This window comes from Aulonocara stuartgranti (genome assembly GCF_965226115.1).
Source record: "Aulonocara stuartgranti genome assembly, chromosome: 6".
NCBI lineage: Eukaryota > Metazoa > Chordata > Actinopteri > Cichliformes > Cichlidae > Aulonocara > Aulonocara stuartgranti.
Window position 1 is genome coordinate 27,624,568 of NC_138944.1, and position 15,684 is coordinate 27,640,251.

General features: G+C 41.6%; 1 protein-coding gene across 8 annotated transcripts in view; it reads right to left on the minus strand.

Annotated features, from left to right (window-relative positions):
* Positions 1–458: 458 nt before the first annotated feature.
* LOC309709199 (LIM and calponin homology domains-containing protein 1-like) overlaps positions 459–15,684 on the minus strand; it is a 31,328-nt gene continuing 16,102 nt past the window's right edge. For 2 of the 8 annotated variants that reach the window (XM_082537723.1, XM_082537721.1), the window contains 19 exons: positions 14,414–14,671; positions 12,880–13,242; positions 12,436–12,744; positions 10,339–10,698; positions 10,036–10,074; positions 8,563–8,692; positions 8,329–8,486; positions 7,567–8,215; positions 5,915–6,238; positions 5,370–5,469; positions 5,255–5,280; positions 4,945–5,058; positions 4,702–4,794; positions 4,385–4,586; positions 4,120–4,219; positions 3,719–3,793; positions 3,474–3,582; positions 2,089–2,191; positions 459–1,761 (listed from right to left, as the gene is read on the minus strand). In XM_082537723.1, coding sequence (XP_082393849.1) covers positions 1,736–1,761; positions 2,089–2,191; positions 3,474–3,582; positions 3,719–3,793; positions 4,120–4,219; positions 4,385–4,586; positions 4,702–4,794; positions 4,945–5,058; positions 5,255–5,280; positions 5,370–5,469; positions 5,915–6,238; positions 7,567–8,215; positions 8,329–8,486; positions 8,563–8,692; positions 10,036–10,074; positions 10,339–10,698; positions 12,436–12,744; positions 12,880–13,242; positions 14,414–14,671 — 3,538 coding nt within the window. In that variant the 3' untranslated portion in view covers positions 459–1,735. The remainder of the gene's footprint in view (positions 1,762–2,088; positions 2,192–3,473; positions 3,583–3,718; positions 3,794–4,119; positions 4,220–4,384; positions 4,587–4,701; positions 4,795–4,944; positions 5,059–5,254; positions 5,281–5,369; positions 5,470–5,914; positions 6,239–7,566; positions 8,216–8,328; positions 8,487–8,562; positions 8,693–10,035; positions 10,075–10,338; positions 10,699–12,435; positions 12,745–12,879; positions 13,243–14,413; positions 14,672–15,684) is intronic. The other 6 variants (XM_082537722.1, XM_082537724.1, XM_082537725.1 and 3 more) reach the window with 6 other exon arrangements.

Sequence of the window (15,684 nt, forward strand, 5' to 3'; positions counted from 1 at the left end):
TTAAGGGTGAAGAAATGACTCATCCTTCACACTACACTACTCATAATGTACTACAAAACCCGGATTACAATGCCAAGAGCTTACGTAGTGCTGTCTCAGAACATTTTATATATATTTTGTTATTTTTGTTTGTTTCTGTGTGTGTAATAAAATATAATACGACCTTCCTGAAACATTTGAACATTTCCATGGTAACAGCGAACAGCACCAATCAGAGACCTCGCTGGAATTTAGGCTTCTGGGTAAAGTAGTTTTCCCGCGATATCGAAAAACAAAACTGTTATTTGCTAAAATAACGCTGAGATCGCAGAGTTTCGAAGAGAGCACATACCGTCGTTTAACAGCGTCGAAGCTCGTAGTAAGTGTACTTGGCATGGCTATAACATTACAGCTCATAATCAAAATCGTTTATGTTGATGTCAGCATGAAAGTAAATCCAAATAAAGAAACAGATAGCATCCCATTTAAAACATTTTATTGATAAACATACAGTTACTATAAAAGACAATGAACTGTGCTCTATTCCTCTGAGAGATGAAGAAGCTGTCAGGTTTCCAGATTGAGGCGAGACAAGAGAGGATAGGACAGTTCAGATTATTCTCTGGGGAGGCAACGCTTGTGATACAGAGGCAAATGAGGAGAGATTTTAGGACACTGTGGATTACCTTAAGAAGATATTAAAACAGGGAAGCAGCAAGTAACATTATGTCATTGGTTTAGTTCACTGGAGGCGATGGAAGAGGACAGCAGGTGATTAGGAGAGGCTGATCCATTTAACATTTATTTTTTGCTGGTATGGAACTGTGCATTAAGTCAAATCACACACTGCATTCACACACACACACACACACACACACACACACTATGTGCCAAGACCTTTAGGTCTGTATGAGTGTGAAATACTCCTGCACACTCCACTCGCCTTCGCATTCATTACATAAGGCACTGATTCAGGTGCAGTCTGTGAGAAGAAACAATGGCTAAAACATCCTAAAGGGAAATTATTTAAAATTCAAAGAACAAGCATTATTACTTAACAACATGCATTCTCATTCCTGTAAAATGACTTATAGAAGAAAATCAAAAACAAAATCATCAGAATGATGTACGACAAACACAAGGATAGGTAAGAAAATAACAACTCACTATCCATCTGAGCAATACTCACAAAAACTTATATATATATGTTACTTTTATCCATGCAAAACTGTAAACACAAAACCCAAAAATAAAGGAGAAGGTATGAGTAAGGCATTATAATGGTCAAGCTACTTCAGGTTATCCAACCTGAACCCCTTTTGCATCACACTCAAGAGAGTGGAGTCACATGATCAATGCAGAAGCAGGAGTTAATGAGTCAAGATTTGGGAGGCCGATGTGTTACAGACAGTAGTGTTCAGCTCTTGGAGTAAGATCCCTATTGAATGTCTTGTATGGATGTGCAAACGCCTAAACAAACTGGTTTTTTGATTACATCCATGCTACACATACTAAAAACAAGTGTATACACGTGTACGGTTAAGAAGTATAGCGATAGTCCTGCAAGTCCATGTAGTTGAGACTTTTGACCCACGTGGATTCAGACTCCTCGTTGTGAACATCCACGTGAGCTGTTGTGCATTCAAGGAGGAAAAAAGATGATGACTTGTAGCGTCAAGACTGTTTCAGTGTGATTCAGGGTTTTAGAAGAGTTCTCCACCCAATCACAGAGGGTCCAGCTCCAAAACAGTGGTCATCATAGTGTGGTGGGCTGACCTCGGCCTGCAAACAGAAACAGACATTAACAGTCATATAATAAGTTTACACTGAAATGGTTTGTACTATCTAAAATGTTTGGTATGTGAGATAAAGACAGAAACGATGTCTGTATATACTCATACTATAGAAGTTACTCAGACACCACAGACATTACAAAAATCCGATAAACAAAAAAAAGATGTTAGCAGTCAAAAAGCTGAAGTCAAAATGGAGCCCACAAACCAACGGGTGACATCACACAGGCTAGGTATGTGTTTTGTATGCCATCTGTGTGCAGGACAGGATGCAGTCCCTCTGTGCTGGTTTGTGTGGGTGTGCGTGTCTTCTCACCCCGAGATGCAATGTAGCACTCGTGGCAGCTCAGCATTCCCTTACGAATCCGTACGTCAGTCCCTGCAGTGGCGTCACCAAGCTGTACACCACACAGTCCACACTGCGTTTGGAAATACGGCAATTAACATTATGTACACACAGGACTGTCTTCATGTTGAAAACTCTCATTTTTACTCCTGTTGTGCATCAATTTTTTATGTGTTCTCTTCCTTGGACATAATTGTGATATAAACTCACCCACTTTATTATGTATACCTAACAGATCGGACCCCCTTGCCCACCCCTTATTTTTCCTTTCAGAAATGCTTCTTAAGCCATCAGTTGTCATAGATTCAACAAGGTGCTGGAAACATTCATCAGAGTATCACACAGTTGCTGCAGATTTTTCAGCTGTACAAATTTTGCAAATGTTTCTCTCATTGAAATTGTCACACCACTTTGGCAAGGTGCTCTGTTGTATTGAGATCTGGTGGCTGTGGAGGCCACTTGAGTACAGTGAACTCACTGTCGTGTTAAATGACCAGTTTGAGAGTATTTGAGCTTTGTGATTCGGTGTGTGATCCTGCTGGAAGTAGCCAACAGAAGATGGGTACACTGTGGCCATAAAAGAATGGAGATGGTCAGCAAAAATTGTCAGGTAGGCAGTGAAGATGAGATGATGCTCAGTTTGAGGTTATCTCAGCTTTGGGATATGGTGTGCTACTCTAGTCATTAAAGACTGGTACACTGTGGTCATAAAGAGATGGACATAGTCAGCAACAATACTGAGCAACAATATTTAGATAGTTTGTGATGTTGAAATGATACTCAGTTGGCACTAAGGGGCTCAAAGTGTGCCAAGAAAATATCCCCCGCATCACTACACAACCCAGCAGGATAGATTCATGCTTTCATGTCTTAATGTTGCAGCAGATATCGAGACTCATAAAACCAGGAAATGTTTTTCCAGTTTTCAAATGTCCAATTATGACTAAAAGAGCAAATTGTGTCTAAGGTTTCTTAGCTGACAGGAGTGGCTCTGGAGTGGTCTTTTGCTTCCAATCAGACATGTTGTGCCTTCAGACATGCTCTTTTTCATACTTGGTTGTAACAAGTGGTTATTTGAGTTAGTGTTGGCTACCAGGCCACCTTCAAAGCCACGCAAACTACATTCTTCCACATTCTGATGCTCACTTTGAACATAAGCAGGCCATCTTGACCATGTCTACACTGAGCGGCTGCCATGGGACTGGTTGAATAGGTATTCGTTTTTAGAAGCAGGTGAACAGGTGTACCTAATAAAGTGGCTGGTGGGTGTAGATGTGCTCAGGTGATCTCTGCGTATCTGCTTCGATATGGAGGAAAAATAAAACCATCTAATTAATCTGCATGAGCGTGCTAACCTTGAAACAGTGCATGTGGAAAAACAGTCCCAGCGTATCTATAATCATAGCAGCGCCTTTTCCCAGAGGCTGAGAACAACCAGTGCACAGTCTCTTTCCACTAACACACCTACACAAAAAAGAGAGCAGGGGAACAGTTAGTCAGATACAAACTCTGCTTTCCCCACATTAATGGATCTTCAATCTGCTGATCTGTGGTAATATTTCAGGTATTCATTGGTGCATATGTGTGCTAGCATCATCACCTGCTGGGTGAGGGAGGCTGAGGCTTTGGAGAGGAGGACTGTTGTTCACTTGTAACACCATCATGAGATCCAGATCTGAGGTTAAAAAAAGAAAAATATTCACATACACAGCTGAAAGATATGTGCCATGCTAGCACCCCCCCCCCCCAAAAAACAAACAAACAAAAACAAACAAAAACAAACAAACAAAAACAAACAAACAAACAAACAAAAGAAACAACTTAAATCTTCTGACAATTGAATATTAACACCAGACAGGAGAGGTTGCCATTTTATCACAGGGCTCTCCAGAGAGAGCGAAAGTGCGAACTGCTGCTGCCAGAATTCAATCCAATAAGTAAAACAACTGTATAAAATAACACAAGGGTGTAGATACAGGCATATACAGCCACCTGGTGTACCTTTTAACAACCTGTCCCTGGTTCAGCTGAGTATTGCGGTCCAGAGAGGCTGTTTTCCACAATTCCTGTTTCTTTGAAGGTTCAACATCAGCCCCAGAATCTATAAAAATGAATAACATAGTATGATAAACTCTAAAGAATGCTTTACTGTTCTCATTATAAACATTGTCCTTTGGAGGCTAAAGCTTCTTTGATCCAACTTCTTCAGATGTTTGTTTTTTCCCCTCGCTTTGTCGGTCCAGAAATGTAAGTACTTCATGCTCACCCTGGAAGAAATGCAGCTTTGATGCATGCTGATCTTCATTCCCTGTAGAGATTTTTTGGCCATTGTGCTGCAGAGGAACATTTTTTCCCTTTGTGTTGTCGTTTTCTGTACCAGGTGAGGTTGTCGCCGTCTGTCCTGACACCTGGTTTAACAGGCCGGTAGGATTGAGGGGTGTGACGGTCTCCTCTAGAATCCGTCTTTCCTGGAAGAAGCACAGAGAAAACAAAAAATCAAAGATGAAAAATAGGACGTGCAGAACCAGCACACATAGTTGTTTTTTTTTTTAGCTTAAAGTGAGTCTGTCTAGATGTTTGCACCTCTTCATTGTGCTTCCTCTCCTCCTCTTCCACCTCGAGCTGTGCTTTCTCCCATTCCTTCATCAGCTTCTCTTGCTCTCGCTGGTATTGCTCCTGAAGTGAAACACGTTCATGTTAATTTCTGAATGCTCAGAAAACACATGTGACACACACACACAACATTTACACACGTGTCCATTACATCGCGTGCAGTCTGTTTTCTGCAAGGCATTCGTGCACATACACATCATTACACTGCAGTACCTTTAAGAGGCGCTCCTGCTCCTGTTGCCACCTTTCCAAGCGCTTACGCTCCTCATTGGGGTCCCAGACCCAGTGATTAACACGTTTAGCCAAGTTCAACATGGGGGTCTCAATCTACCCAGACCCGACCAACAACCACAGACACACACATGTATACCCACCAAAAGGACAGAAAGAGAGGAAAGGTGAGAGGACAAGTCTGACTACAGCGACTACAGTGACCACTGGAGACGAGGGGTCAGGACAGGATCATATTAAAGAATGAAGGAGAAACAGAAAGGAGGAGCTGGAGCTGCTCAGAGATACTCACGGTCACACTGCTCTCCTCAAGTCCTTCTGTGGAACGAGACAGACGCAAGCAGAATATTAGAGAAATGAAACGGGACGGCTACGCTGTGAAGGATTTGTTTGAAATGCAGTTTTACCCGAGACGGTGGGAGAATATTCTTCCATGCTGCTGGGTGTGGAAGATGGTTGAGTATTTTTTTCATCCTCTGGTTTCTCAAACAAGCCAGTGGTCTCAACCTGTGGATATGTGGGGTGAATATTAAACTATATTTATAAACTATCCAGTGGTAATAAAAAGGCAGGAAAAATAATTAATGAAAACTTAATTAACCCTGCTTGAGTGGCTTTGCATGATTCATAGTTTTAAATACTTATTTCTCTCATACTGGGCCTTGTGCAACTTTCTATAATGACCAATACAATTTTTTTGAAAGACCTTCAGAAACCGTGGAGAACTATTGCTCAAGACTCTGATGAATTTTCTCTTTACACCCTATGCAGCTGCTGTTTTACGTTAATGTAATTGTTCAATAATGTGATCTTCTTTAAACTATACTTTTGCTTTACAAGGGAGATCCATCACTGGAAGAAATGACTGTAGCAGAATGACAGCTTTTGTGTGGTACTTTTGCTAAATGGGACAAATAGGAAGCATCTTTTAATATGTCACTTGTAGCATTACCTCTCCGTCGTTTTGGGTGTCTGTGTGAAGCGGCTCCACAACCTTCTGCGTAAGCTCTGTCACAATAGTTGTTGTGATGATACAGTTTCGACCTTCGATCAGGGAGCTGATGGCAGAGCCTGAAGACGGCGTTGACTTCTCTGTCTCCGTAGGCTGCTGCTCTGCAGTCTCGGCACTTTTAACAGCCTCCACAGGTGGAGCATCTTTCTCCGCCTCTTTGGATAAAACATCTTTGGTCTCCTGTGGTGAGTGCTGAGGGGAGGTAGGTGGAGTGGAAACAGTTAGCTCCTCCGTCTCCTCTCCATTCACTCGTACCAACCCGTCCTTTTGAGAGGAAAGCAGAGAAAGGCGATGAGTAACTATAGCCAACCTATTTGGCATTTACTAAAACTGTACAAACTTTAACCCTGTAAAGCCTAAACCATGTTCACCAACTGTCAGAAAGTTCAATTTTTTAACTGGAGTGCTTATTGAACCTTCTGACAAGTTTCAATTTGTAGCATTTTTGCAACCTTTGCTTTAGGGCTCAAAAACCCATGTATTGAATATGACACATTTGGTGCTGCAGGGTTTAAGAAATGGTTTATAAAACTTATAATGTAGTTAAAAGCATATGTAAGGGCTAGTGTGTTCATCAAGACACATTATTCATTAATAACAAAAAATTGCTGCTTATAATGATCTGTTTTTACACAAGACTCCAATTATTGTATGACAGGAAAAGTCATACAGTTGTTGACACTGATGGGGCTTTTGTGTTGTTTCTCAGTTTTGGATTCTTGTTTAATATTATTGAGATTTGTTTCTGTTTTGTTATCAATGCTGTTCTGCTGCTTGTGAAGTTTTTGATTCTTGCGTTTATCGAGCTTTTGGTCCTTGTCTTGCTTCTGTTATTGACGACTCCTCAGTGTTCTCCTGCCTTTGACTCCCTCAGCCATGTCTATGCGTGCAAACACTTTCATCTACTTGTTTTTTGTTATGTGTCTCTTGTCTTTACCTCCTGTTTTCACATGTTGTTTCTGCCTGCTTTCTGCCCACACCTGTGTCCCGTTCCCTCCTGTCATTTCCCTCTGTTCACCTGTTTGTCTCTGTAGTCTGACTGCCTGCTGCCTCTGTTCCCTTTCCCTACTTTTCAATTATTTTGGGGGGCTTGTACATTTTTCATTTCACCTTTTCTTGCTTAATAAAAAATGTAAAAAGCTCAGCTTTAGTTTTCACATTTTGCTTCCCATGTCTGCTGCTGGGTCCACTTTTGTTTTCATTCTTCCCGAAACTGATATTTGCTTACACTTGCATTGCAATGTCTAATCTAAGCATTAACCATTTAGCCATGTGAAGGCTTTAATTACTAATGGCAAAATTTAGTGTTATTTACATGTAAACAAACATTAGGACTACAGGGATATTTTACCTAGACTATATGGATGGGAAAATACATACAGTTTTACATTTTCATTAGTGTTTAAATCTTCATAATGAATACTTTAAAAAATAATACTAATAAAAAAGTCGCCCATGATATTTTTTTCATGAAGAGTATTACAAAAGGTTTTGATGAGCAAGAGGAAAATAATAAAACTTTAAAAACATTAAAAGCTACAAACAACACAGGTACCAGCTATCAGTCAATCCTGATGGATCTGAGTCATTACCTTAATAGGTTTGTGCCCAGGGAGGACGGCCCCAGGCTGGCAGTAGGGTTTGGCTGCCAGCAGGGGGATGGGCCTGGAGGACACAGATGGTGGGGAGGGGAGAGCATTTGCCGACTGTGTGGGGTGAGGCTGCCCTTGCGCACTCTGAGGTGAAGTGTGTTTTGTCTGAGGCTGTGGATCTCCTGTGATCGCAGCCTGTTGCGCAGTTGGAGACTCCATTAGTTGGGTCTGGGGTTCATTAAACTCCAGAGACTGAGGTGACACACTCAGTGAGTCTGTGACTGTGGACAGAGGACTGGTTGGACTGTTTGGTGTTAGAGGGCTGGTGGCTAATTTTTCTTGCTGATCTGATGTGTCTGTCTCTATCTCTTCAGGTTTCATGTGCTCCTGATTTGTAACTACATGTGATTCTGGTTGGCGCAGAGCCTCTGACATCTCAGCGTTATTAACAGGTGATTCTGGCTTCTGCTCTTTGTCCAGCTCATTTAGTTCGTTTTTGGGTGTGGAGGTGGATCTGGGTAGTTTTAGGGTGTCCAGTACTGCATCACTGATGGTGAAGCGGAGAGCATAGCGCTGCAAAACCAAGGCTGCCTCCTCTGGAGTCGCTGCGCTTCTGTAGGCTTCACACAGATCTGCTTCTCTGCGCTCCCTAAAAAGAGCAGCAACACAAAGCATTTGTCCAAAGGTAGAAATACTGTCACGACACTAAATAAAGTATGTTTGTAAGGAAAGCAAGAAAAATGGTCTCTGTATAATCCTTACTTCTCCTCCACGATCTCTTTATAAGTCTTAATGCTCTTCCTCTTATTGCCGTCACGTCCCTCCCCCTTCATCCTCTTTTCTATTCTCTTCCTCTCCTCCTCCTTTCTGATTAGATCCTGTGACGCACTGCGGCGGCGATTCTTCCAGCGAGCCAGGTCCTGTCACAAGTTCACATCATTAATATGTGGTTCTTATTTTCCCAATGCACCCTAAATGCTTCCTCACATCACTCACATCTTGCCAGTGGTCCTCATCCTCCAGAAAGTTGTTGTACTGCTCGTGCATGTGTTCATGTCGCGATTGGCTCAGCGACGGTAAGTGTCCCACCTCTTCCTCGTTAAGCATGTCACCCATACTTACACTCCTAGAAAAACAAAGGCTATAGTTTTACTTTAGATAAATCCCTTAAACGCCACAGTTAATCATTTTGCCTGATTTGGCTCTGGAAAACCCCTCCAGCAAGTTTAATCTATTATTTGCATTTAGTGACATCAACGTGTGTATAACACAGAGCCTAAAATAACACCCAAGCACTAGTCTAAAACAACACATAGTCCATGATAAAAAAAAAAAGCAGCAAAAACAGGAAAAAAAGTCTTGAAAATAAATGCAACTGCAATTTTTTTTCTATAAATATACACAAACACGGAGAAAGACATGCACAACCAACAACTGTCCACTAAGAATACAAAATGCCCGCCTTAACTTTCTTTGCTACTTTGATAGAAGTTAGAAATAAATGTTTTGAGTTTTTTGGGTTTTTTTTTAAAACATTGTTCACAAGGTAACAACCTTTCTTTTTAAAGTCTGGATAATGTCCATACGTCCTATCCTGGATCTGGGTTCTTTTGGTTCAAGGATGAATATATTATTTATACATGAAAAAAAAAACAAATACAGCATGATAGAAAAAATATAATAAAATCAATCTTTCTGTATATTAGTTGTGTATGTGTTGCCCGTGTCTCAACACAGTAACACTAGCAAAGACATGTTACTGCTTCTGCAAACTAATCACGAACCAGCTAATAAACTGAGCAAACACAACCACAGACTGTATATAAAAGATGGACATGGCTTCTAGGTTTAAAACCTGCACTCCTGTTAACACCAGCAGGGGGCGACTCCTGTGGATGGAAAAAGAGGCTTCCAGTTGTACACGGTAAAATAGAAAACGCCTGTGCTTCGTTTCTTCGTGACCCTTCCTGATGAATTTATGGGCTCACTTCTTGGTTTCAAGTGTGTTATGGTCCTCGGTAGACGGAGAAGCTGGTATAAACCCAGCTTCTCAGCTAGATCCACTTCTTCCTCATTGAGTACAGTTTTGAAACATCAAGATAGTGTTTGACAAAAATGCTCATCTCCAAGCATATGAGACTTACTAACTAACCATACTAACCAGTAAGTGTGGCACAGTGGCTGTGTCCATCTTTTACATACAGTCTATGAACATAAGATAAGAAACACAGTCATTCAACTTTGCAATGTAGTACAATCTGATGAAGGAGTCTATGTTGATGTGTAGTTTCATATGTAAAAGCAATCAATGGAAACCAAAAGCCTGACGCTATTGATGAATTAAAATGTATCAAAGCACATTATTATTGTAAGCATATTTTTGGATTCTACTCATGAATTGTGGCATGTGTAGTGTGTCCATATTGTTATCATGCAGGTGCTCATCCAGATTCACAGATAAACACTTACTCGGTGTCCTCAGACATAAAAGAAACACGTCGGCTCATCCTAAAACAGCAAGTAAATGAGAGGAAAGAGCAGGTGAGGGTATGGGTAAGAGCGGGGTTTGCAGGCGCCCTAAATGCACACAATATTTTTCAAAGCTAGCAATTTAACGTGTGAATCGCTAACAGAGGGAAATGTTTTGCTTTGCACATCTGAACAAAATCATAACAAATAAAACCTGCTAGAAAAGCAGAGCAACAATCCCATTCATCAAATCTGGGAGGGGGAGTGATAACACATGCACAAAAAGCTTAACAGTTATCTCACATCATTGGAGGAAGCTCGTCGTCCTCCAGCCAGAAGGGTTTCTTTCGAGGTTTCTCATTTACATCCTTCTTTCTCTCCTCCACCTCAGCTTTTTCCTCAACTCTCTCCTCCACTTTCTGCTTTTCCAGCCCTGACTTTACACTACAGACTTGTGCAGGACCAGGACTGGGTGCAGGCACGAGTGAAGGAGAAAAGAGGGGTTCAGCAGTAACTGTGGCAGAGGTATTAGGGACCATCGCACCTTCGCTTTCTTGCTTTTCCTCCTTTTCCTCACGCCTTTCTCTCAGCACTGCAAACGTGGGACTGGTTGGAGCTTTGGAGGGCAGGGCCTGTGGCTCTGCTGCCACAGCAACAATACTGCTGGAACAGCAACCCAGTGACAAGGCCAATATTAACAGAAAATATGCTTATAGGGGAAATTAAAACTGCATCACTGAAGACTGAAAGCTGATCCACTCTGGGTATGTTACAGCCTGCTATGAGATCACTGAGCGGGGATGGTTAGACAGTGCTTAAAGAGTCGGGTCACCCAAACAACATAATAATGCTTTTCTTGTCAACTTTTCATCTGATCTACTGTAAGTTCAACTTTGCTGTTGAACCAAGAAGGTGGAGTGTGAGTTTTTAGACTGTTTCATCAGTTCTGTTTCACGGATTCATTTTAAAGTCACACTGTATTACACTAGATGCTCTCTGTAGTAGCTACCAAGTCTCTTGCTGTTGAAGGGGTGTTCTTCCTTCATACAGTTGCCAAGTGCTTGCTTATAGAGAATTGTTGCAGTTCTCTGCAGTTGAAAAACTGAACTGAGCAGATTATAGTGGCTCCATAATGATGTGGCTTAGTTTACATATTAACCTAAGAAGAAAAAGATCCCTGGTTTCATTCTGGAAGACACAAATCCCTTTGGGGTTGTGTTCAGAAAGGCATTACGTCATTGGTGTAAAAATCTGCCAGATCAAATATGCGGCGCTACCTGCTGTAGAGACCCCTTAAGGAACACCTGATAGCATCTTTCTTTATTGGAAATTGTACAATGATACAAATGTCATTATCAACAAAACAACCAGACTACCAGAACAATATATTTAGAGGGTGATGCAGAAGATTTAGGTAATTATTTGTAATGATGGTAATTTAACTGGATATTGAACATGGCACACAGGTAAATCTTGCTACTACATGTTATATCATCTTGTAAAATGATACTTTTGCATGATTTCACTTTATTAAGATTCTATTTATGTTCACAAAACATGAACATGACATATTATGAGATATATGATATATTATAATGCCATCATGTTGCATGGCAACCACCTAACAATGGACTAGAAGGATCTGAGCATTACTGGGGACCCAAAAATGGACTAATTGCTTTAAGTAATCACACTCTCTTAGAGTGATGAAGTATATTGGTTTGCCAACAGCATGAAAATACTACACAGCACTGCAGCATGGGTAAGTACTAGTTTACATAAATAGGCAAAGCTTTCTGGCAGTTTTATAGATTTGGAGAATTTTTATAATTTGCATAAATGTGTTTCTCATCCCTAAAGCCAGATCTCTGCCAAAGACAGATTAAGTATTTATAGACTTTTTCAAGTTTACATTTTCACATAATTAGGGTGACCCAACCTTTAAGAGTTTCAACCTCTTCAGACTGAAACAGCAGCCATTTATGTGATTCAGCCGTGATTCATAGCCAACAGTCCTTTACACAACAACGACAAAAGTCACGCCTAACAAAACCTACGTTAGATGTCACGACAAAACATTCAACCACATTAGTTCAACCAAAGCACAAATGAGCCAAACCACGTGGGAAACAGAGCTGCGAGAATCCGACCACAGCAGCAAATCAAAGTCAACCAATCCTTTCATATGAATGAATGAACATCACACTCCACGCTGCAGGCATTCAGAAACACTCACAGCAACAATGCAGGCAAGTCGAGACTGTAATTCACCCAGGACACATGCTAATGTTAGTACTTGAAGATGTAAAGTAAACATCATTAAACCTTAATCCTTGCCAATAAACACTCTTTGTTAGTTGCAGTAGTTCACAAGTGCCACGATTTCTTTTCATTAAATACCTTTCACCCTCCTTCTTTTCTGTCAGCTTAGGCCTGCTGTGGAGCTGCTTCATAGCAGACACTGGACTGATGTTATACTTCACTGATCCAGGAACAGGCAGGAACTGATTTCTTTTAGCTGTGCTCGCTTTTTGGAACGACCCCGTCCTTCGAGCCATCATATCATCTTTCTCCGGGTCAGGCGCAGGCACATTTTCACCACACTCATCCTCATTATCACCGTATTCCCACTCTCCCTGAGACGCTGATCGGATCACTGTTGTCTCGACCTGCTGTTGAGGTGCTTCCATGGGCTGCTGGTGCTCCACTCTGTGACAAAAAGTCTTTTAACTGAAAGAACTAAACACCAAGTTATAGAACCTCTTTTATGATGCAAACAACACCCGAGCTTGTTAGTTGCATCTGCACCCTGTTAGACACACTCCAGATCACAGCTCAGCCCACCTGACGTCCAGTTTCTTGCTCCTGTCTGCCTGCACTTTCTTCTTGTTCTGCGGAGCAGCGTCTGTGGTTACCTCTCCCTGTGTGCAGCGTTTGGAGGAAGGCAGAGGTAGGAAGCGGTTGTAAGTCACTGTAGAGGCGCTTTGTTTATGGAAAACTCCCGTCCTCCTTGCCATCATGTCGTCTTTCTGAAGATCTGGGACTCTCCCCTCTTCTTCTTCCTCCTCCTCCTCTTCCTCTGATCTCCCCTCATATTGAGCCAGGCGGGCATCGATCTCAGCGGGAGTGGGAGTGGCCTTGGTGGTCCAGGGTGGGAGGTCATCAGAGGGAGAGGTAGTTTGATTGGGGTCGGCTCCAACTACCTGGCTGTTGGAGTATTGCATAAAGGCTCAAACTACAGCAGCAAAAAACAGGTCACGTGCACCTGCAGATGACCCAGATATGGCCACAAAGCCCAGGCATCGACATGCAGGAAAGCACAGCAGCAAGAGCACAGACCAGAGAAGAAAATATCAACATTCAAGATTTAGGGGGGAAAAAGCACACAAACGTGACAAAGGTACAAAACTAAGATATTCAAGAGGTGTTTTAGTTATTATTATTATTATTATCATCTTGTACATTTGTATGTTCATGGCTGACGTATTGTGACAATCTCCCCCTCGGATATTAATGGCCAGAAAAGTGCACAACATCAACAGATGTTCACTTGATGATGAAAAATGAAACACTTTGTTTCATATTTTCATTTTCTATTTTATTATACATCTGTATAATAATATAATTAATTGGGACAAAAATAGACTGAGCATCAAATTCTAGTCCTTGAATGTGAGCGAATGTTTGTTCCAGATTCGAAGTGACCATCTCAACGTGTTCGAGAAACATGATGAGACATCGCTGAGTCAACACCCTGACAAAACTGGTCAAAATTTGCTCTTTAAATAAGTGAGGCCATGACTTTTCTTAATAACTAAATCATTTGGCTTTCATAAATCAGATTTAAGGATAAATCTGCGACAGGGTTTTTCCTGCAGATAAAAAATTCTGACAGCCTCTTAGAGAGAATGTAGTCAGAGCCAAAGGAAAATCCCTTCAGTTTGTATTTTTTGTATTTGTGACTGCATTTAATTAAGCACATTTCTATTCATCACATGCTCATAAGCAACAGGAACTTTACTATATGTATGTAATAGTGCTTGTGTACATGGTCTTCTATTAAAGGCTCATTCTGAACCAGGAAAAACCCCTACAGCTGACGTATGAGCTGCCCGGCAGATTTATCAAACTCCATTTGCTGCAGTATTTACTACATGCATGTGTGTGTGTGTCAATGTGTAGGCTTTCCTTGCCCATTAAAACTACAAGCAAATCAGGACATTGCAGGAAAGACCATTCAAACTACCTATTATACAAATTCAAGTAGGAGCAATGCAACAAGTGATGCAGCACAAAAGCTTCCCTGGTGCGATCCATACTAATGCAAGCGACTTGGAATTCAAACCACTAAGTTGCCTCTGTTTGGCCGCGTCCATACCTGCGTTCCCACTCTGAAAGCTGGGAGCCCAGGCCAATGGTAGGCATGGCTATGGTTGCCTTGGAAAGGAGTCGTCTAAGTAACTCCGTCTCCTCGCCTTCACTCGACATGACTGTGTCTATTGGCTGCTCGATCTCAGTCACGGCCCCAAAGGTCACAACTTTGCCTTGACCTCGTCCAGCCTTTGCTGATCCGCTGAAGGGACCTCCATAATTTTTCACCAGGCAGGCCTGACACACGGGGCCTGGGCTAGTATCACTGTACATACAGTCTCACAAATTAAGACCCACAGCCACAAACACACACACACACAACACCAGCAACACCACAAGCAGGGGGAAAAGAAATAATGAGCAACTACAGACGGAGGATGAGACTGTGAAAACAAAAGAAGGATTACATGGAAATGTTGAGTCAGATAGTGAGGATGGATGCACAAAAGAGGACAAAGCATGGGATTTTATATCCAAATTACTCAAACACTCATGTTCGCACACAGACACAGACACAGACACACACACACACACACACACACACACAGTAAGGATTTGATCTATTCTAGGTGGTCACATTTTCTGCTCACTGCTGCTCCTCTGGGAACACAAAAAAGTCTTTATCCTATCTAATGACATCAGCACAGGCGGAGAAAAACAAAGCCAAGCAGTGCTCGCAGCCAACAGTCGCCTCTTTTTTGGTCTCACACACGGTCTCATACACACCGGCCAATTCCCTGCTCCTTTTCAAGTCCTGTCAAAGAAGACTGAAGAGGACTGAAGTGCACAATGATGAGGAGAACAAACAGCAGGCGAGAACACAGGGGGACAACAGAGACGAGGGAAGAAGGGAAAGTCCAGAGAGATGTAATTTAAAATTACTCTAAATATCTAACAGTAAGAGACTGTTGGGAGGGCTATAAACGTTATTTAATTTAAAGGCTTAACTAGTGACAGCTCACATTGTTGATGATTATTTAATTGTTCGTAAATGTAATAAATGTGACTATGATACGGAAACGTCTGTCTGTTTGCTTGTTTGTCCGCAAACTCCTCCTGGACCATTAGGAGTTGAGCCACTAAACTTGGTACACAGATACATTTAGGCCCCTGAAGGTTTTTATCTATATCAGATACTATGATGTTATCATCGTGTTGTCTAGCAACCACCTAGCAAAAGGCTAAAGGGACCCTTTTGTTCCCTTGCATAAACACTGAAAAACACTACTACGCCTAATGTTTTTAAACTTTTATTAATGTGTCACTTTGCCAACAGCA